Source organism: Apaloderma vittatum, unplaced genomic scaffold (assembly GCF_000703405.1).
Source record: "Apaloderma vittatum isolate BGI_N311 unplaced genomic scaffold, ASM70340v1 scaffold36520, whole genome shotgun sequence".
In the NCBI taxonomy this organism is placed as follows: Eukaryota; Metazoa; Chordata; class Aves; order Trogoniformes; family Trogonidae; genus Apaloderma; species Apaloderma vittatum.
This window is the reverse complement of record NW_009693566.1, coordinates 24,829-45,997: the sequence shown is the minus strand read 5'-3', so window position 1 is coordinate 45,997 and position 21,169 is coordinate 24,829. Positions and strand designations below refer to the sequence as shown.

Genomic DNA, 21,169 nt, shown 5'->3' with positions numbered 1-21,169 from the left:
CTAGAGTGCTTGGTGTAGGAAGTGAACAGCTAAGGCGAAAGATGTTCCCTCAGACTCTAGCAGCAAATGTTGTTTAAACACAGCCCCTTTTACCTGAGGAGGCTTGGTTATCAATAATAAGGTAGATAGTTATTTCTGCAAAGCAAATCACACATTATTTCAGGTGATTAAGTGCCGAATTAGATAAATTATAGCCACATCTGCACAGCGTGCATGTGCAGCGTAAGTGGGGACTTACAGTGACTTCACACAGGGGAGATACAGGAAAATTACGGCACTTCTGTGCCAGTCGTGTCCCTGCAGGCTTATGTGGAGTCTGCTGAATTGATAGAGACGGTGAAGTTAATGGTTTACATTAAGCCATCTGTAGCTTTAGTTTTAAATACATGTTACTCGTAATTCTTACGCTGCAGAGGAATTTTACAACGCTAAAGTTACCCTGGGCAGGGATACCAAAGGTCCTGGGATAGCTCACAGCGCCGAGGCCAGAGCATTCAACCCCCTTGTCCTGGGGAAATATCAAAAGGAACACTCAGCGATTACACATTATTTCACTATTTTTCAGCTGCGTTGCTGCCTAACTAGGCCTGCCTTTCCACTTCAGTGAAGCCTCATGCAGAAAACACACAAACCAGGTGTATTTTGTACCATTATTATAATTTACTAATTGTAAACCTGAATACAGTACATACTGCCCTGCGATACATAGGTTTTCTTGGCAGAATGTTTGGCATTCTTTGGGGGAAAAAAAAAGCATATAAAATATTTTATGCATATAGAAAATATTTAAAAATATAAAATCAACTTTCTGATCCTTGTAAAATATTTTGTTCACATATCACAAGTTTAGTCTACTACAAAAGCTGTTTTGTAAATTACAGTACATTCACAAGTCACTTTCGTGGCAAGTCAGTAATATTTTTTAAAAAAACAACAAAACAAACAAACAAACAAAAAAACCCAAAAAAACCCCAAGGGGTCTTCTTTTCATGCTAGTCCAGCATCTTTGGCCATACTGTAGAAAACACCCTTTGAGGCTATAAGGTTTGCTGGTGTATCAAATTCAGCTATGGTGCCGTTGTCTAGAACAAGAACCCTGTGCAAAACAAAAGGTGGTGGCGGGGGGAGACACGTCAGAGAATTCTGTGTAAGAAACGCGATACCCCTTTTCGTCACAAAGCAAACTGCTCTAATCTTTGCCCTGCCTTTGCTTGGTTCAATTATTTTCACACCTTGAAACACGACACAATAAACAGTCTGTCTCAGCTGCTGTTTGATTTAAAAGAGTACAGGACAGCCACTGTCTCCCAGGAGTAATAAGGAGGAAAAAAAAAACCCCACACAACAAAAAACGCAGAAGTGTCAATATTGGTGGTTCTGGAATTGAAAATATAGTAGCAGAAAGCCAAGGAAATAAAAGCTCGTGAAGTGTAGTAATGTATTTTAAAGTAATTAATAGGACATGATGTTAGCGAAAAAGTTAGAGCAGCTGCTAGTTACAAAAACTTGCTGACAGCGCTGTTAGTGCAACTGGGCAGTGTCTCTTGCACAGCTCTAGATAATGAATATAGAAACTGGGTTTTACGCCAACAGAAGCAAAGTTGGGTCCAGATATTCTGGGATCATATGGCTTAAACGTCATTGCTTACGTACAACCTGACAAGAGCATCAGTGTGACTTACCAGAGACAAACCAGATCCTTTTAAGCGCTACTTCACATACGCAGTAAACCAGTGAACCCCCCTACGCACCATTAAGAGATTTTTTTTTTACCTCGTGTAATCCATGATAGTGTTCAGCCTGTGCGCTATCGTCAGCACCGTGCAGTCTTCAAACTGGATCCTAATTGTCGTCTGGATAAGATCATCTGTCTCGAGATCGATTGCCGCTGTCGCTTCGTCGAGGATCAAGATTCTCGTCTTGCGAAGCAGCGCTCTCGCCAGGCAGACGAGTTGTCTTTGGCCAATGCTGCAAACAGAGATGGGGCTTTCACAAACGAGGCCCCACGGCCCTTATCTCTCCAGTGCTCAGAATCACTTGTGTTAGAGTAGATTACTCATCAAGTAAAGTTACCAAATAAAAAAAAAAGTAGCATTTAGCAAACAGCCTGGTCTGTCATCCCTACTGCAGCTTTACTCAGCTATTTTTAGCGGATGTGTTCACTCACTGCCTGACCCAGCACTCACAGACCCACCAAATGCCCCCTTGGAAGCAAATGTTTGAGCCTTAGTTGTTTTCTTGAAACAGGAGAGGGTGGTAAATAATTTCAGACACAACAGACTGCAGTGCACACCTGTGCTCAGGTGTTACTCACTGCTGCAGCTGAAAGCTCAGTGTCCGTTTCTAGTCCAAGCATTCCTCACCTCAGATTTTCTCCACCTTCTGTGCATTCGTAGTCCAGCATGGATGGCTGACTGCTGACAAACCTCTTCAGGTGAGACAGCTCAAGAGCTTTCCATATTTCTTCATCCGAATACTTATTGAAGGGGTCCAGGTTCATCCTCAGTGTTCCAGAAAAGAGAACAGGATCCTGAATATAAAACCAACTTTCATTAGACAAGGGCTTTAGCTGTTTTAAGTACAGATATTCTGAGCTCCTCCTCTGAAGTCTCCATTGCACTGCAGGGAGGCCACCTCCCAACCCCATCCACTCTGAAAATACATTACATTGTACACACTTAAAACTCCAGTTCCAGCTGTAAAGATGCTGTATCCTAAATCCTGTTTTATCACCCAGCATCCGCTTATAAGGTGGCAGTACAGGACCACTTAAAGCATAAATAGCTTGTTTCCCTGAAACAAGTTTCTGAGTGTAACAAAGCATTTTCCTCTGTGGATAAACCATTATTTACGGTTTGCTAAGCTGTTAGAGATACTTCTTCTGTTGTGATACACAGAAACAGTACCTGAGGAATAATTGTGAGCCTCGATCGAAGGTCATGGAGACCAATCTCTGAAATTTTCACACCATCAATTTTAATTTCCCCTTTTACAGCTTCCAGTATCCTAAAGAGACAGAGCGTCATGGAGGACTTCCCCGCTCCCGTTCTGCCAACAATTCCAATCTACAATAAATTGCAGGTTTAAAAACAAAGCATATAGTTAAAACCAAAACAAAACCCAGCAACAACAACAAAAACACCCAAACCCAGACAAACCTCCAAGATTCCTCTAAGAGGTTTGACACAATATCTGAATCTAAGAAAGAACAGAGCGATCCTTCCCTAGAACCCCCTTTCATACATTGCAACGTATATACTGCCATTCCCATAAATTGAATGATATTGCATTTAAATATGTACACAGGCCTTGAGCCACCCTACAGAACTTGGGGTGCTTAGCTGCAGTGCGGTCTAGGAGGCAAATCACTCACGGACAAGATATAAAGGCTTTTCAGAGGGCAATTCAGATTTCACAGTAAGTACAGTATCTCCATTCCAGAAGGCGGCTGTCATCCTGTCTGCTTGGTGTAAGGATAACTCTCTTCTCTAAATAACAGCCTGTTAAATGGAGGACTTCCCCATGCTAATTGTTCTGTCACCGGCACACAAATCCCAGAACTTTCAACTGAAGCGTGAAGAAGTGAATCTCCCAGAAGAAAGTCGATTTCCTGATTAAGGAAGCAAAGAATCTAATTTCCTTCCATGCCAAAAATTTCACAGGGAAAGCCAAGGAGGGGAAAAAGCTGGAATTCCTTCTCCCATCTGCACTGCTTCAGGAAAGCATTCTTGTCACTGAATTTTTGTCACTCGCACCGGTGCCTCCTACGCGGTGTAGGGGTAGCCTGTTGCCAGCCTCACTTGGAAAGTCCAGAAAGCCCCGTGCACCTGGTCCCACTGCTGCCAGCCTGGAAAATGCTGGCGCACCGACACCGTCGTCATCACTGCTGGCTCCTGCGATGTCAGCCTGAGTAGGTCTCCACACCACCCTGTCCTTTACTCTGCGGTTGTCACTGGAGGCCCAGAGCAAAGTTCTAGCAACAACGCGCGGCTGGTAACTCACCTTTTCTCCACCGCGCACTTGGAGGTTTAGACCCTTCAGCACCAGATCCAGGCCCTTCCTGTACCTCACTGAATAATTCACAAACTCCAGCTCCCCCTTGGATGGCCAGTCTTCTGGGGGACTCTTGCCCTCAATGGTCCAGGGAGCCTAAGGGAAACAGAAGTCACACTTGCTTCAATATAGGTTTAGGAAAAATTAATTCCAACTCAAACATTAACATTTGTGGGTTACTACTAACATACCTGATAAATCAAATCTCCCTTATCAAATACATTTATAATAATGGGGGAAGAAACATGAGTTCATAAATATCCACCCATTTTGGTCTTCCTTGGGAAGTTTACAGAAAAAAAGTCTGAGCAGAAAGGGGCAAATCCTCCATGGATACAAATTAACACTTTTCCCGTTAATACAACACTGCCTGTTTCACCCAGCTCAAGCTCTAGTTTATAACATGTATCCAACCACCTTTTTGGGTTCCAGATGAAATACTCCATCTCCAGAACCGTACAGGCAGCTCTCAGATCCTCCATTTCCTAATTCTTAGTCTCCCAACATGTACACAGCGCTAACAAAACCCCGTGTGCCCACAGAGCAGCAGATTTCCCAGCATGGCTCCATCAGCCACCTTTGAAAGACTCTGGCAACAAAGGTAAGCGACTGGGAGGTTTTCCTGGATTAGGCTGTACACTGTTCTAGAGATATTCTTCTCTCGTGGGAGACAAGGACTGATTAAGCCGATCAAACAGAAATACTATTGAGAACATGTGCACAGGCTGATAATCGTACCGCAGCTGTGCTCACGAGCAGGATCACAGCACCATCCATGCAGGTAAGATGATGCATCAAACGCTTTAAACCCAACGGGAGCGATATTCTAACAGTGAAACTCATCTGTCCTGTGCTATAGCCACTCACAGGAGCAGAAAATGAGATGCTAAGCACAGGCTGCATGACAGCAGTAATAATTTGGAGCTATGATAGCACAAATTGCAGTTCAGAGCGTGACATTTGCTCAGGTTAAATGACAACACTCTCAGAGCAGGAACTGTCTCTCAAGAGTCTAAAGGAAGACCATGTAAATGTGAGCATTAAATTTTCACCACGCTTGTTGATAAGCACGCTTCACGTTTGTTAGCTGACCTCTGTTTCAGTTTCTGAATACTCTTTTATTCTTTCAACAGCCACGATGTTAGTTTCAAGTTCAGAAGTCATTCGGACCATCCAATTCAGAGACAAGGTCACCTTGGAGAAGATAAGGAAGAAAACATCACCCACAGAGGAACGACAGATTTAGTAGTAATAACAACAAGAACAGCCACTGCTGTTGAGACATAGATTCACATTGGTATGACAAATGGAATAATTACCTTTGTGTTGACATTAATACAGTTACTGGGACAGGACATCTACAGAAAATCTACAGATAATCGGGTGCTCACATGAAGAATCACGACTCCCACAGTGATTTAACAAATGGCCCTCCCAAAAAAGTTGGTTGGAAGTCATTCCCCTAGCCATGGGTCGCATTGGAAAATTGCTAACAGCAATCCAGCACACTCACGGTAGCTAAAAATGTCTGGCAAGAGCGAGGCCCTTAAATCTGCTGAACTGTCCACAGCCTGGGTGAGCACAGCTTATCCTGCCTGTTTATGAATCCTATTGATCCACCTGTGATCACCTGGACACACAGATGTGCTGTGTGGACACACAGATGTGCAGGCATGACGCAGGACACGTTAAGCCCACGCTGCTCAAATGACCTGTTCTTGGTGGGGGCACCTCACATTTCCCGAGCTTCGTGCTCCTTTCCCTGCCACTGCCAGCGACACCGGGGTGCAGCACAACCTTGATGTTCCCAAAGCGCCCTGAAGTCCTACCGCATGTGAGCTTGCTGATAGTCTGTCAGCATTCAGTGTAAGTCTCTACTGCTTCCTGCTGTCCCACAACTCATTTATATTATTTCCTTATTTAGCTTTAACAAGCACTTAAATTCTTGCTAATATATCCATGCCACCTACAAAAATGCAAACCCACCAGCGAACAGAAAGCTTTAACACGTACCTGCAACGCGTAAGATACTGAAAGTCCTACCAAGCCTGCATTCAGATTGTTTTTACCAATCACAGCAAAAAGGGCAGCAAAAAAGACGATACAGCTCCCCACAAACTCAACTCGGATGCCCAGCCACCTGGTACAAAGGCAGAGTGGTAAAGGGTTGCTCGGACCAGTTACGCAAACACAGGGTTATCTAAAGTGGGAACAAGAGCTTAGAAGCCCTTTTACCTGTTTGACACTATGTTGGGATAGTAACTCTTCTGGTTTTCATCCATCTTCAGATCGTTGATGTCTACGAAGGACTTGACTCGCCTGTAGGCTCTGATGACACTGGCCCCCGACACTGTTTCTGAGAAGTGTGAGTAGATGGGAGATCTGCTCACAGACTCCAGGCGCTTCAGCTGGCGGGAGGTAGCTATGTAGAACCGCTACATTTTTTTGGAGAGAATTGAACAGTACATGAACCACTTTCTCCTCTAATTAACAGTGAAGCATTTTTTAGATTAAGGATTTAAAGGAGATTGTTACCGATGCACTTCAACCCTCCAAAACATTCCCTACGGTTAAGAAGAATTTCAAGAAAGTTATCTTTGCTTCATTCTACATTGGGTAACTGCAATTTCTGCAGACTGCAAGCTGAATTTATCTACGCCGCTTTAAATGTAGGTAATATAGTCTGAAAAAATAAATCCATTTGTAGAAGCCTCATCTTCCAAAAAAATGAAACATGAATTCACACCTCTGTTATCAGGTCTCTATTTATGGTCTGTAATATAAGCTTCATTTTTTTCTCAGAAATCAGTAAAATTGATGCTCTTTGTTTTCAGCATTTTAACTCCTCTCTGCCTTAAAAACTTGTCAATGTCAAATACATACACACTTCAATACATTAAAGTGGGCTGCAGCTCTATCTCTAGCAGTGGGCTTATTCGTTATTACTTAAAACCAAAAAAAGGTTAAGTCTATTTATTTCATGAACCCATTTCACAGGATCTTTCTTTTTCTCAGAGAAGTAAATAATGTTTTGTTTACACAAAAACGTAGTTACTTCAGATATTTCAATTTTCTCCCCCGCTCACATGGTTTTTCCTAAACAAAACATGAACAATGGAATAAGTCATTGCAATGGCAGTCAGATATTTTTCCAGTTACCTGAACAAAGAAGTACAGAATCGCAAGTGGAACTATAACCACAGCAAAGAGCGGAGTACTCGCTATAATTACAATCGTCGTCGATAAAGAGGTGAAGAGCGTTCCAAGGAACATCAGGATGGTCTGTGGGATGACTTCATCGATCACATAGATGTCCTTCGAAAAGCGGTTGATGATTCGGCCAGTCGGCGTCGTGTCGTAGAACGACTGTGGGGTGTGAAATTTGTTCTCCAGAAGAGCAGCGTGAAGTGTCCGAGCTGCGTTGATGCCCCCCATGGCCAGGGTGAAGGAAGAGATGAGTACGATGAGGGCTGACAAGTAAGAGGAGACACGTTAACCAGCGAGCATGATGTTCCTGATTCACAGCTCTTCGACTCCCAGCAGTTTCTGTTGCGCTACAAGCCTTTTTTCCCTTTACTGTATTCCCTGTCCACCCTTCTCGTACGGCACATGTTTGCACCACGGCGCTGCAGTCGCTGCTGCCCGAGGCACAGGAACATGTCCCGCAGGGTTTCACCAGGCTGTGCACGTAAGACAGGTGCACAACCACTTCCCCCTGCTTTCTGCAAGCCTCCATGGACTCCTCATGCTACAATTTCACACCAACCCTTCAGTCTCTTCTGCACCTAAGTTTTTGTCTTTTCTCTCCAACTCTCAAGCTTCCACGTCATCCATTCAAACCCCTCCAAGAGCTTCACAATAAAATAAAAAGCATTGGGCTGAGCTCAGACTTTGTAGCTCCAGGTTATGTTACTTCCCTTGCTTAGGATAGGGCTTGGGGGGCAATTTTGGGCCATCAGCAACTGCTGCCGAGGCTTTCCCATCTACACCTTCTGTAGATTCCCACCTACATCCATCCTAAACATTGAGACATCGTGATTTTATCTGGTCTCACCTTGCAAGAGGCCCAAGGCAGCATAGACTCCGATGCGCATGGCTGTGTTCTGCTGTGTCCCGTTTATCACGGCCTCGTTGGTCCAGTCGCTGAGCCACACGTTGGCCCCAATGGCAGCAGCATTTTGACAGCAGTATAGGAGACATACCACTAAAGAAATGACAGGGCCAACAGCCTTCATGTATTGCCAGAACACTGTCAGCTTCACCTGCAAAATCACACAACAAAGCTGGTTTGTACAGCTTGCACAATCAGGAGTTCAGACAGAATAAGAGGGAAAAGAAATAAAGAAAAATTCTTCTGCAGAGGAACTGCTAAGTTCAAAATTGCCCCAATTCTAACACCCCACAGTTCCTCTGCCTGAGCTCCATGTCACGGCAATGACTTTCAAAACAAGCCAGAAATTTCTGTGATACTCTCTTCCTCCATTTTGAGGAACCACATTTTATTAGTTTCGTGCGGTTTTAGTTCTGAAGACTATGCCAGAAAGGGAGAGGTAAAAAAAAAAGAAAAGAGACTGATCAAATAGCAGCAACGAATGGGTAACGAGAACAGAAGCCAAGTTTTTCAGGCAAAAGAAGCAATTTGGCAGGCATATCGAGCTCAGGACTACTTTAAATGGCCTATTTGAGGAAAAGTGCTGAATATGCCTCCATTCAGGTGTCTTTACAGCAGCTTAAACGATGTACCAAATGCTGGTGCACCCCAAAAGGAATATAAAGACATGATGCTTGTGGCAAAAAGTAAAGACACTGTCTCTGAGGTAGTACAAAGAGGCAGAGCAGTAAAAAGAAACAGAGTGAGGACAAAACTCAGCTTCTAAAGCATAAGAAGGAACAGTTAAAAGAACAAATGTTAATTAGGGACACTGAAAGCTAAAATAATCCACAGAAACAGTTAATTACGTGTCTGCGCCATGGACCACGTACATCAGACTAAAGAGGACACACTGAGCCTTCTGAAGGGGAGGGAAGGGGCTTTCTTTGACAAAACCTCCCGAGACTCCTATTCCATCCACGGCTCCTTTCTGCCTTTTGTTTTACTTTTTTATTCCCACTTCTCTTTCTTCCTTTTCTTCCCTGCTCCCATTTCCAACCCTGGCCCTTCTGCACCCATAAGCATAAAAGGCTCTCGAGGAGGGAGTGGCAGGTATCGTTTAGGCAGACCAGCCCCGCTGGCAGGCAGCTGGCTCCTACCACCCATCTCTGCAGTCACGAAACACCCAGGGCTGCAGCTCCACTCAGCAGCAGCCAAAGAGTTTAAAAACCAACAGTGCTGAAAGCTCTGCAGCGCAAAGGCAGGGTTGATGGAGCGCAGTGCTACGTGGTATCAAGTGACTGACAAGAGCTGGAAGAGATTTTAATTTTTTTTTTTTCTTTAAGTACATATTCCCTGCCAGGTGTGGAAACCCCTGCCAAAAGCCCAAATTTGAATGATCAGCGGTCACCACATTAATGCCTGCAGCCATGATTTTAACAGATCTTTTAACAGAGCAGAATCAAATATAAAAAGAAAAATTTTCAAACAGGAAAAAAAAGGGAGGGGGGAATCAAACCATACCGTTCCCGTTTCAGTGGTTTCAGCCTGAATAAGTTTCTCGTTAGGATTTTTTCTTGGCAGAGGAGGCTCTGCTGGCTTCTTTTCACAGACTTTTCGTTTCGTTGACATTTTGTTGGGACATTCTCCTCCCTCAGAAGATATTACACTAAGTTGCCTAGTCAAAACAAAAAGAGTCATTAGGAGAAAAAGGGCATATTGTGGCAGTGCTGAGGCAAGACTGGGATGCAGCAGATTGGATTTATTCCCAGTTCTTCCGCCGAGCTCCCCTGCCAGCCTTGTTCACAGCTCTGCCGGCTTGTGCCACCTCTCCGAATGTTCAGCGATGCCAGAAAACTGGTACCTAACACAGACTGGGCAAAGGCCTTTAGAGGCTTCCCTGCAAGACACATCCCCGAGCTTCCCTGAATTCACATCAACAGCACCTGCGGGTATGGTTACAAAAACTTTTAAAGATTTCCAAGATTCCCAATGGAAAGGGGCCATGCAAAGGGTTTCTTTATCACACAGCTGGGAGCAGCTTAGTGCCGTGTGGGTAAACACACACGGTGGCACTACCTGAGGACCAGAGAGTCGCTTTAAAAAATTGGTTCAGTTCCGATTAAAGCGAGGGCTGCAGGAACAGGTGTTGGGTCTTCTTCGCATGTTCCTCTATGTTTATTTTCAAAAGGGCACTGAACTACTTACTCTACAAGAGGAAACTATGGAGACTAAAGCCCAGACTGAGAAGTAGTATGTGACTGACATCTTTCAGTTGTGTTTCATCCCCGAGCCAGACTATAAACACGCGTTTACCTAAGAAACTGCTTGCGGACCTCATTCGTCACTGGTTCATTATCTGCCAGATCGGTGTGGATGCTGAGGGTGTCTTCAGCTAGCAGGACTTCTTCATCCTCCAGCACTGCAAGACAAGATCACACCTCAGGTTTTCTGCTGAATACAGCAGAAAGCACAGAAAAACGTGGCTATAGAAAGCAAAAGCCCTAAAAGCAATACCAGGCAGCAAAATCACAGCGCATGAACTCCCCCATAGTTCTGCTTACATCCCTTCTGTGCATCACTGCTGCTAACTGAGTTGCAGAGATCTTTTAAGGCTCATTGGCTGCCAGATGCATTTACATCACATTCCTGTTGTGCATCAGAAACGTTAAGCAACAGTGTTACAACTGGCTCTAGTTAAATTTACTTATAGGGCAATGCTCTAGGCATGATTATGGGATGGGAGAATCATATCAGAAACTACTGCAAGCCTCTGCTCCTGCTCAAAGATGTCACGCATGTTCCTCTCAGCCTGTCTGGAGAGGAGCAGTGTTGCAATCAAAGAGCTTGGGAACAGAAGAAACATCTACCAAAATGCTTTAATCTTCTATAATTTTATCGTCAAACCAAGCTGAAAAGTACCCCAAGATTAAAATGTCTTTTCAACTTTGCTACATGAAAAAAACTACAACATATAAAAAGAGTAAAACCACCAGACTCTGGGTACCCCCTTTGATAGCAAGCCCAGTTTGTTCCTGCCTACTCCAGTTTCCTGCTGAGCTTGACCTTGCTAATTGTAAAATAAATTCCCAACTTTAAAATAATTTCTAACACAAGGATTGCTTTTTCCCTAAGACAAGCCACATGAAATTTTGAAACAAACTTCTGAAAGCATTTATCAATAATACTGAGAGGGTCACAGACAATAATTTTCGTGGTAGTACAGAATGGCAAATGCCAGGCTGTCATGAAGAAGCAGGGAACACTTTAGACAGAGAAAAATATCTGTAATCTCGTTGACAGAAAAATGCATTTTAAGAAAAAGCAGTACTGTACTTGTTGGTTCATCCTCTGCGATGTCGTCATCAAGTGCATAATTTCGCAGGAATTCTGCAAAAGCCTTGTTTTGTTTCAGAAGGTCTTGGTAAGATCCCATTTCAGAGATTTTGCCATCTACCAGGACAACTATATGGTCTACCTGAGGCAGGAAGCTGATGCTGTGGGTCACCAGAATTCGGGTCTGGATAGGAAAAAAAGAAAAGAACACCCCCCCCCATCTCTCAGTTGTCACTGTGGGGACAAACCCTACCCAGCAAGCCAAACACTGCCACATTTTTGGGACAGAGAGTGAAATTCCTGAGGAAATAGACTGTCTTTATTAGCTAAATTAGTTGGGAAATCTGCACATGAACTTACTGGGCTTCCTACTACACAGCCACAGAGGGAAGTAAACCAACTGAATTACCATTCCCCCTTTCCCTTGTGATGATTTTCTTTGCAGCCCTTCCCCTTTGACCTCTAAGATAGTGTGAGAAGATCGTAACAGGAGTAGAAGTGGAAGCAAAGAGGTTGCAGTTTGGCTGCACACTGCCAAAGACCTCCGGAAAATCAGGAAGCTGTTACAACTTCCTCCCTGCACTGCCTCCGAGTAACAACAAGCAATATTAAGCTGACAACCTTTACAGGTTTCTGCAAAGGTCTTGGTTTTGGAGATCTCATAGCAGGGATTTGAAAAGACAGAGCAGGTTTCTGCCTCTACACGTTCTGAAGTAGATCACATCACTTCTGGGCATGCCGGGATAGCAGCTCGCTGTGCTGTGGGGAAAAGGTGCCCATGTTGCCAATTTAGCACAGAAAATCAGGAATGATTCAGCACTCGAGCCTCGGTGGCGAAATAGCTTCCCTGTTCCCCATCAGTGTTTCTGAGTTGGTGTGCATTTTTAAGAGGATCCAAACGCCAGCTTACTTTCCCTTTAAGTGCCCCATCTGGGCCAATAACTTTGTCAAAGATGTGCTTTGCAACGTGCGAGTCCACAGCAGAAAGAGGATCATCTAACAGGTAAATGTCCGAGTTGCTGTACACCGCCCGAGCGAGGCTCACGCGCTGCCTCTGGCCACCTGAGAGGTTGATGCCCTGAAAGGCAAGAGGAGAGAACAAAACATAGCACACAATTCTGTTCCAGCAGCAGCTATGACTTTTTATGGCTCTCACCCAGTCAAACACACGGATGCTAAATTGAAACATGAGACGCTGAAGAGAATAACGAACTCCGAGCCAGAGACAGGAACAGAACCGCCTCTAAATCTGTTTGCTCACTGCCAAACTTCCACTCACCCAGCAATCTGGAGAGGGAGTAAGCCTCTTGCTTAGTAAGCTCCTAAAGGGAGCTGGTAAAATGCAAAACTATTAAAATTAAGACAGTCAACCAGGATGTAAAATGCAAACATTCAAAGCAGCACCTGGAACATCTTCCACAGCTCTCATCTTACATATAAATTCACATCTCCACCCCACTTCATACCATCCATCTCAAATTTAGTGGCCTATGTTAAAAAAAAAAACAACCTTTGTTGGTAATCACCGATGTAAAAGTTTCTCATCAAAATGAGGTGTTAAGGGATGATCACATCACTTTTTCACTTGACACACACCATATGTTCCCTCCCTTTTTATCCCTACAGGAGAAGGAAGGACTTTAAGTATTCTGGACAAATGCACTTTTAGAATTGGGTAACAAACAGAGGATGCTCTGATCATCCAAAGCTAGATGTGCAACTACACATCGCAGTACAAACACACGCTTGAAGTTTGGAGCAAGTTTAAGCCCAATCGCCTTCCGCAAAACTGCCCTGCATGTTTCGGTGGTGATTGTAGCTGTAGTGCTGATTTTCCAGCAATCTCTCTCTAGCTAGGCAGAACAGGAATCACCAAACATATCTCACCTGAGAAAAATAAAATTACCTTCTCTCCAATCTCAGTTCGATCTCCTCCTGGCAGAACTTCCAGGTCAGTTTTTAAAGCACAGACCTCCAGGACACTTTGGTATTTCTGTTCATTAAGAGCTTGGCCAAACAAAATGTTATCTTTCAGTGTGGCATTCTGGATCCAAGCTTGTTGAGGCACATAAGCCACAGAACCCTTGAACAAGGAGGGAAGAAAGGAAACCTCTGAGTTCTAACAAGCTGCAGTTCATGCTTACAGCTCTGACTAGAACCTGCAACGCACAGAGAGAGCTCCTGTTCGATACACAATCATATTATGCACACAGTGCACTACCTGATGATGTAGAGTCAGTAGAATCAGGAGAGCTATTTTATATAAAACACAACTGAACAGGTGTTGGCAAAACCCAAATAAACATGCAGACAGGCTGGCATAGGAGCAAACAGAATTCCCTCTCCAGCCTGATGTACGTTATCATGAATGGCAGGCATAAGCAGCACATTTCCCTACCATCATTAAATGGCATCATAAACAATACCAACCTTCACAGCCACTTCTCCTTCCAGCTTTTCCATTTCACCCAGGAGAGCAGACACCAGAGAAGACTTCCCGCAGCCAACATGGCCAACAACGGCAACCAAAGCGCCACTTGGGACCAAGAGATTTATACTGTGGAGGAAACAGGCTGGAAATTAATTAAACACTAGCTTACTACAGACATTATGGGTCTTTAAACCAGGGCTGAAATACACAGTGACAAAAACCAGCCTGACCTCAGCCTGGCTGGATATAGCAAGCATAGCCTGGGCACTGGTCTTCTCCTCCCTTTCTTGTGTACAATCAACTTTAATCAGAACTGTAGGAGTAAATGGAAACCCAGCACTAATCTATCTTGCTGGTCATCAAATCAGTAGCATTGGCAGAAAGACTTCTTAGACCCCTTGCTGGGGTCTTCTTAGACCCCCATACTGGTCCATCAGCAAGTAAAACAGGGTTAAGAAGCATTTTGAAAGCAGACAATCTTCCAGGAGCCTTTTGGGTTTTGATTTTAAACCCGAGATCACTGTGCTGTCAAAGACTTACAGCACTGCTCTGTAAAGCCTAAACACTACGAGGCAGAAGGATCAGCTCGTTGTTTTAGAGGCAGAAGACATGCACATATAGGATGTGTGGAAACAACCCTTTCCAGAAGTGAGCTTGCAGATATCACTAGACACCTTTCAAACAGATCTCCCAGGAGCCAGAAACCAGGAAACAGGTAGATGTTGTATTGCAATTGCGTAAAGAAATCTTACTCTTTCAGAGATGGCTTCAGCTCCTTTCCCCAGCTGAACGCCGCATTTGTTACACTGATGGCACTGCCTGGGTGACAAAAACACAACAATAGGGAAATGTAGGACAGAGAACAGCACAGTCGAGGGACTGGCAGACAGAGGAATCTTTATTCATGGGTGTTTCATGTACATTGCAGTTCCCTTTTCTAAAGGCCTGGGAAGCAGAGTCTCATGACTGTGGGTCACAAGACAGGCTTGTCCATAGTAAAAGTAACTGATTGCAGCTTAAGCTGTAGACCTTGAGCTTACAGACCTCTGGGGCTGAAAAGCTGTCCTGCTTCACCCTGCCCTAGCGAGGGCCATCCTGACATTTGCTGCTCAGAATCCCCATGCAACTGCTACCACAACTTTACTCAAGAAACCACTTTCAAGTCTGGAGGAGACCACTGCGCGCTGTTGATTCAGTCTATCAGATTAAATTTGCTTCTGCCCGGCTTTCTTTATCTCCTGGTGGGTGGTGTTTAACAGCAATCTCATGAGAGCCACCACACAGCCATCCTCCTCCTCCTCCTCTGTCTGCCTCATCACACACCAGAGAAGTTTCAAACTGCAGCATCACCAAAATGCAGGACACGACAAAACACAAGTTTTGAGACCACCTGGCTTTCTCATTTGTTTTGGATTACTGTTTCCAACAGAAGACATCAAAACAACATTCCTGAGCATTTGTGCAGTGAGAAAGGTTTGAGCAGGTCTTGTTGCCCCCAGTAAGTGGATGCATTTCATTATTCAGTGCTGTCAGCGTCCAAAACGCTGCAGATGCAATCCCAGGCCCAATAACTCAGCTCAAAGCCCAAAAACATAGCCAGAAGCTTTTGTAATTTGCACACAGCCTGAACAATAAACATATACATTTCAAAGCAGCAGCTTCTTCTTTTTTTTAAACAAAGATTATTATTGTTATTTTCCTTTCATTTCTTTTCATAACTCTACCAGTCCAAAACAAACACATGATGCTTGTTGTATTAGCATAGTTTAGATAAGTACTGATGTCTTTACCTGGTGCAATCACTTTCGTTTCCACACAATTTGGATCAAGTTCATCATGACTCAGGAACTGCTGAATTCTCTTTAGAGAAACACTTGTCTAAGAAAAAAAGCGCAGCATTATTTTATCGTTCTTTTAATGGGGACTTAATGTTCTTACTACTAAAAAAGAAAGCATGCAGAATGGCTTAAGCCTGAACAGCGACTCATTTTTTTTCTCTGCCATCAGCCTTATGCTGAAATTCAAGCATTTAACTGTGAAATTTCTCAGACCAAGCTGAGTTCATCCAAGTGATGCAGAATTCACACAGATGAGCTTCCTCAGAAGATGTCAGGCTTGCCAACACAGGGCAGCAGGAGAGAAAAGATATTAGAAAGAAAATCAGCTAACAGGCAGATGCAAGGCATCTCTGCATTCCAGAAACCAGGGACATCCGCGGCTCTTTTTGTTCAAAACAACTTGTGCACTAGATTCTCCTTACCTGCACAATGCTGCTAATGACTTGTGGAAGCATACTGAGGGGAAACTTTAAGATATTAAACAAGGAAAGGGAGACAAAAGCCTTTTCTGCATCCAGGACATTCTTCTCACCCACCGAGACATACACAGCAAACGTCGTCAATGATACCTGAAAGTCAGAAAGCGAGTTTACTGTGAGTCAGATGCAATATTTCGACATTTTAAAAAGCAGTCAAGACTCGTAGGCATATTTGAGATAAAAGCACCAAAACCAAAACTGGGCAAATTCTCCACTTCTGACCTTTTTAACATGCTGTAAGGATGACAAGTCATTACGAACACATGGACAGAAAAAAGGGCACGTGGAATAGAGTCACCTTCAGATTACCAACGGCCACGTTCAGTTGAGCTGGGAGATTCAAGACGATAGAACCCGAGTAAATAAAAATGAGAAGTGGTTATCTGGCTGCAATTTGGCTGCATTTCCAACTCCACTCAACCCAATTTTCCCATCGTAAACTGCAGGCTAAGCAAACAAGACTTTTAGGGAAAGGGAGTAAAATCCAAGTTATTTGCTGCTTCACTGTAGGACAGGGACCAGCCACTCTGGAGGGACCCTCCTACTCAGTAAACTAACAGTGAGCAGGACTGGGAGCCTGCATTTAAGGAAGTGCATTAACTTTAAGGGAACATGAAAGAGGCAGGATCTTGAGGCCGTTAAGAATATTTCTTAAGGTTGGGCCTTTGATCTCGAGAACAGTTGGCTAGGAATGTTTTTGACACAGCGCTTATCTGAATGTTTTTATTCACCAAAACCCTTTCTGCAAAAGGGATGACGGTGCAATGAAGTGGAAAATAGAGGGAAGGAGAAAACTGAGGAAAAAGCATTTCAGAATTGGCAATGTATCATTTGGGCTTTACTTTTTACATTAGATTAATCTCTTTTTTAGGTTGCAGGATAATTGAACAACCTCTCCCACTGAAACGAGCAGAACACCATAACACAAAAGGTAAAAACGAGAACTTAAGACAGATGTTGTCCTGACTGACTCAATTAAATTCTTCTTTTGCTATTTTTGCTATTCACAAATATCTCTGAGGTTTCAAATTCTAGTTTCAATTTGTTATGGGAAGTACTTTGAAGTGGTTGGAAATTCTCCCGAGACAGCTATTCCCAGCTTCCACTGGCAGGCTTTATCAAGAAATACTTTAATACCGATTAACAAAAAGGCTCTGGAGAAGAGGGAACTTTGCTTCAAAGCATGTGAGTATTATTTTTTTTTTAAGTATTTACATTTTATTCCTATGTACATTTAGCAAGCAGAAAGCCTCACACTTATCTGTCAAGGATGTACTTGTACAGCTTAGAAAGTCATGCAAATTCAATTTACCAGGAATGGTGCACTGATCCATGCAACGGTGGACACAGAATTGAGATAAGCAGATTTTTTCAAAACTCGCAGCTCATTCTTTCGTATCTCCAACACTTTTTCTGAAAACGATGGTTCCCAGGCATACAGCTTCAGCACTTTTATGCCTCCCAGAATCTCATTCATTAATTTAATGCGGGAGTCTTTATATCGCATTTGTTCCACCTAGGTTATTAGTAAACATAGGAGACAGCGTGTCACAGGAACGACAAGAAAAGAGCTTTCAACATGTTTTCTCACAGCTGTGATGGTCCTCAGGCTAATTCTAAAGAGGATGCAAAAGGTAATTAAAGAGAACCAGACTGTTATCAGTAAGCTTCCTGTGCGAGCCCATGCTTCCAAAGAAAATCAAAGAAAACGGCTTTCCACTCATCTTCACCGTTAGGGGTCACGTTTTCAAAACCACCTTAAAGAAAGATTCAAGCACTTCACAAAAATACTACCCTACTTCTTCCTTTGATTTTTTGAGATTTTTTTTTTTCCTGATATGTAGAGTTGTATTTCTTAGGGCGTCCCTTGAAAATTGTGGTTACTTCTAGTTTAATTTTGTTCTTTTTTTTTTTTTTTTCCCTATGGACTAGAAAACAGTGCTTCATTCAGTTATGTAAAAAAAACCCCAAACCAAACAAAAAAGAAACACACAAAAACCCCACCCTGCTCAGTGGTGTAGATAAAATGAAAAACTGCGCTCAAACGCACACACATACCCCAAATTATGCAGCTCTGAGCATCTTACAATGGGCAAGGGAGAAAAGGAATGTTAATACTAACACATCAGCATCCAAGTGATTTACTGGGAAGTCTGGCTGTCTCTTTAAGGCATGTAGTAATACCACTCTGTTACCAAGGCTGTGCTTAAATGTCACAATTTGCATTCATTTTCCAACCCTTACCTTTGTTACATCAAGAACTTGATTTTATTTTTTTTAAAATCTTCCAAACAGTCTCTGATAGGTCACATAGCACACGCCACTTCAGATTTTTTTCCTAGCACAAAGCCAGAGGGCACTATTCTATTGTTTTTTTCAGCCTTCCTTGCCTAGAGACGACTAAGACTACAAAGAAAGGAATAAAGGATCCTTTTACTTTAAGATAATAATTCAAATTTAGCCCAGCTCACTCGAAGGGAAAGTCAACACCAACTACTAGAATAAGATACAAGCTCCAGGTTTCAGTTCCCATCTCTGAAAACAGACATTCACAGCTTAAAGAACTGCATTTATTTACCTTTTCTCTAGGCACACCTAGAAGCAGCTACCAGGTGAAGGGATATGGAGACAAAGAAACTTGTCGCTAATCCCAAAAGCTTCTCCAGAGTCACTGACTCAATCCCACACCTTTCCCTTAAACAGCTTTCAATTCACTATGGAAAAACTACCCGAGTAAATACAGTCATTAAATATATCAGTACAATCTCACTCGTAAGTAAATTGGTGCAAATGGCAGCTCATCAATGGTCAAGACAACCACTGACATAGCACAGCTCCCACTTCAGATAATTCACTTTTTCTGCCCGTGCCTTACCTGGAATGCTCTGGTTTTCATTGCTATTGCAGAATTAAATGGGACAAGTAAAACCATCACAGCAACTCCTGCCAGCACAGAGGCCCCTAATTCCTTGATGGAAAGAAAAAAAGTAAGTTGTTGTCGTACCCAAGTGCTGCTGTTCCCTACAGTGACCATTAAAATAACCATAGATTATAGAAACAGAAATGGATGTTTTGTACAGACAAACTCCTCCCAGGGAAGTGTTCTGGTTCCAGAGAACTATGAGGAGGAGACAGCAAAATAGGACAGCATCCACCTTGAACCATCATTAAGTTCGTAGCAGTGATAGCAGAGAGCTTTCTGATTTACCTGCTAGGTGGTTCCCAGCAGGAGGGGAAAGTAAGTTTGAACTAATACAAGTACAGAAAAAGAACAAATAAGCCACAGAGAAGGAATTTTTCCATTGACTTCTCCCTGACCTAGGGAACTGTAATTATTGAATTAACCCAGTACCCTTAATGCGAGTAAAAGTGTAGAAACTGCTAGTTACCAGAGTTCAGCTTACCAGTGGAGCAATAACTCATAAAAGCTGCTGAGACCTAATGGCTTTCAAGTCTAAATCAATATGGCTAAGTTGGTGCTACCGTTTTATGCAATAAAACAGATTAATTGCATAGAAACATTTTAAGGATGAAAATCAGTGCTCAGGATGAATGTGGAATAAACCAGAAGCAGTTTCACTGTAGCAAAGCATAATTTTTTTATGGTTATTCCAGGTGACATTTGTTTCATGTTGACTTGCACAGAACTTTATACGGCATGATACAATGTTTACACATGGCTTATATTTCCTATGTCCAGGGTCTTCTGTTGTTGTTGTTTGGCTGCTTTTTAAACCATTTCCCTCAAGTTCTTATTCATGTCATCTACAGCGAACACTGTGTTGAGTCCAAAGCTGATCCTATCAAAGCATGGTAGGGACAGATGAAACATAAAGGCTGTCTTTTGCTTCAGATGCCTTATCTTGCCTACCAGCTGAACAAAATAATTGAGAGATTAATTGATCATGTACATCAGTAAAAGCTATTTTACTACAAGGCAGAAAAGTAAGTTTCTAAAAAAACAGTGGTGGGTCAAATTAATAACAAATTACAAGCTTGCACATCATTTAGATGAATTCTGAAAAAATGTGACAATGTCTGTACCTGCCAGAGGAAACACAAAGCTAAAAATATCTGGAGTGGTGCAGACCACAGCATGTTCAGGAAAATCATCAGGTCCATGAAACGTTGGGCATCCACTGACATCAAGTTGACAATTTCTCCAACAGTAGATGAGCGCTTTGCTGAGTTTGTGATGACTAAGGACTGAGAAATCAGAGACATTCAGTGGATTCACAGTCTTGTGTGGAGGAACACAGAGAGGAAATCCTCAATTATTAGCAAAACAAGACACTCCTAGAGAATTTGCTTCTCCAACAAGGAGAAAATAATTCACACCTACATCAGTTCCTAGTCTCCAAAGAACAAGACTTCATGAAATGGTTTACTTGTGAGCACCTCCATCCCAAGCAGTACGTAGCATTCTGAAGAAAATCTAGTTGCATCTAATCAACTCACAACATAAACAGACTATTCTCCTGGATCTCTCTTCCAAACACTTAAAGTGAACCAATGTTTGCCTTTGATACGTCCCGTGACCTACCAGTACGCCCCCATTAATTTGCTGATTGCTAGAAACTTCTGTAAAGTGTGATAGTGGTACTCACAAAAACTCACCAAACCCCCAATGTTTTATATTCCGGGAGGCTATTCTTATTCAATACGCCTGCTCTTCCCTGAGTATTTGAGAGCTGAGGCCACTTGCTTGGCTACACACTGGTGTTCCAGCCCATGAAATGCTTCCAGTCTTACCTTGCGGTATATGACTCCAGTGATCCCAGTTCTCAGCCTCATCCCAGTAACAAAGCAGTACTGGAAATGCTGGTGAACTGCGAGTGTCTGCAGCACAGCACAGACAAACATCAAAGCTGCAATCGAAAATCCCCACCAGGCTGGGGCATCTTTGTTCTTAATGAAGCCGATTAATGCACTGTTTTTCAGA

The 21,169-nt window shown here is 43.0% G+C and overlaps 1 protein-coding gene across 1 annotated transcript in view; it reads right to left on the bottom strand.

Moving 5' to 3' along the window:
- Positions 1 to 987: 987 nt before the first annotated feature.
- The window catches only part of ABCC3 (ATP-binding cassette, sub-family C (CFTR/MRP), member 3), a 32,812-nt gene continuing 12,630 nt past the window's right edge, over positions 988 to 21,169 (bottom strand). The window contains exons 8-30 of the mRNA XM_009879197.1: positions 20,980 to 21,157; positions 20,272 to 20,433; positions 19,103 to 19,195; positions 17,540 to 17,743; positions 16,171 to 16,317; positions 15,701 to 15,788; positions 14,663 to 14,729; positions 13,910 to 14,036; positions 13,386 to 13,562; positions 12,390 to 12,557; positions 11,480 to 11,663; positions 10,460 to 10,565; positions 9,668 to 9,821; positions 8,108 to 8,315; positions 7,213 to 7,523; positions 6,289 to 6,488; positions 6,067 to 6,193; positions 5,146 to 5,247; positions 4,003 to 4,149; positions 2,907 to 3,065; positions 2,364 to 2,530; positions 1,774 to 1,968; positions 988 to 1,096 (exon numbers count right to left, since the gene is read on the bottom strand). Of these exons, the coding sequence (XP_009877499.1) occupies positions 988 to 1,096; positions 1,774 to 1,968; positions 2,364 to 2,530; positions 2,907 to 3,065; positions 4,003 to 4,149; positions 5,146 to 5,247; positions 6,067 to 6,193; positions 6,289 to 6,488; positions 7,213 to 7,523; positions 8,108 to 8,315; positions 9,668 to 9,821; positions 10,460 to 10,565; positions 11,480 to 11,663; positions 12,390 to 12,557; positions 13,386 to 13,562; positions 13,910 to 14,036; positions 14,663 to 14,729; positions 15,701 to 15,788; positions 16,171 to 16,317; positions 17,540 to 17,743; positions 19,103 to 19,195; positions 20,272 to 20,433; positions 20,980 to 21,157 (3,580 nt within the window). The remainder of the gene's footprint in view (positions 1,097 to 1,773; positions 1,969 to 2,363; positions 2,531 to 2,906; positions 3,066 to 4,002; positions 4,150 to 5,145; positions 5,248 to 6,066; positions 6,194 to 6,288; positions 6,489 to 7,212; positions 7,524 to 8,107; positions 8,316 to 9,667; positions 9,822 to 10,459; positions 10,566 to 11,479; positions 11,664 to 12,389; positions 12,558 to 13,385; positions 13,563 to 13,909; positions 14,037 to 14,662; positions 14,730 to 15,700; positions 15,789 to 16,170; positions 16,318 to 17,539; positions 17,744 to 19,102; positions 19,196 to 20,271; positions 20,434 to 20,979; positions 21,158 to 21,169) is intronic.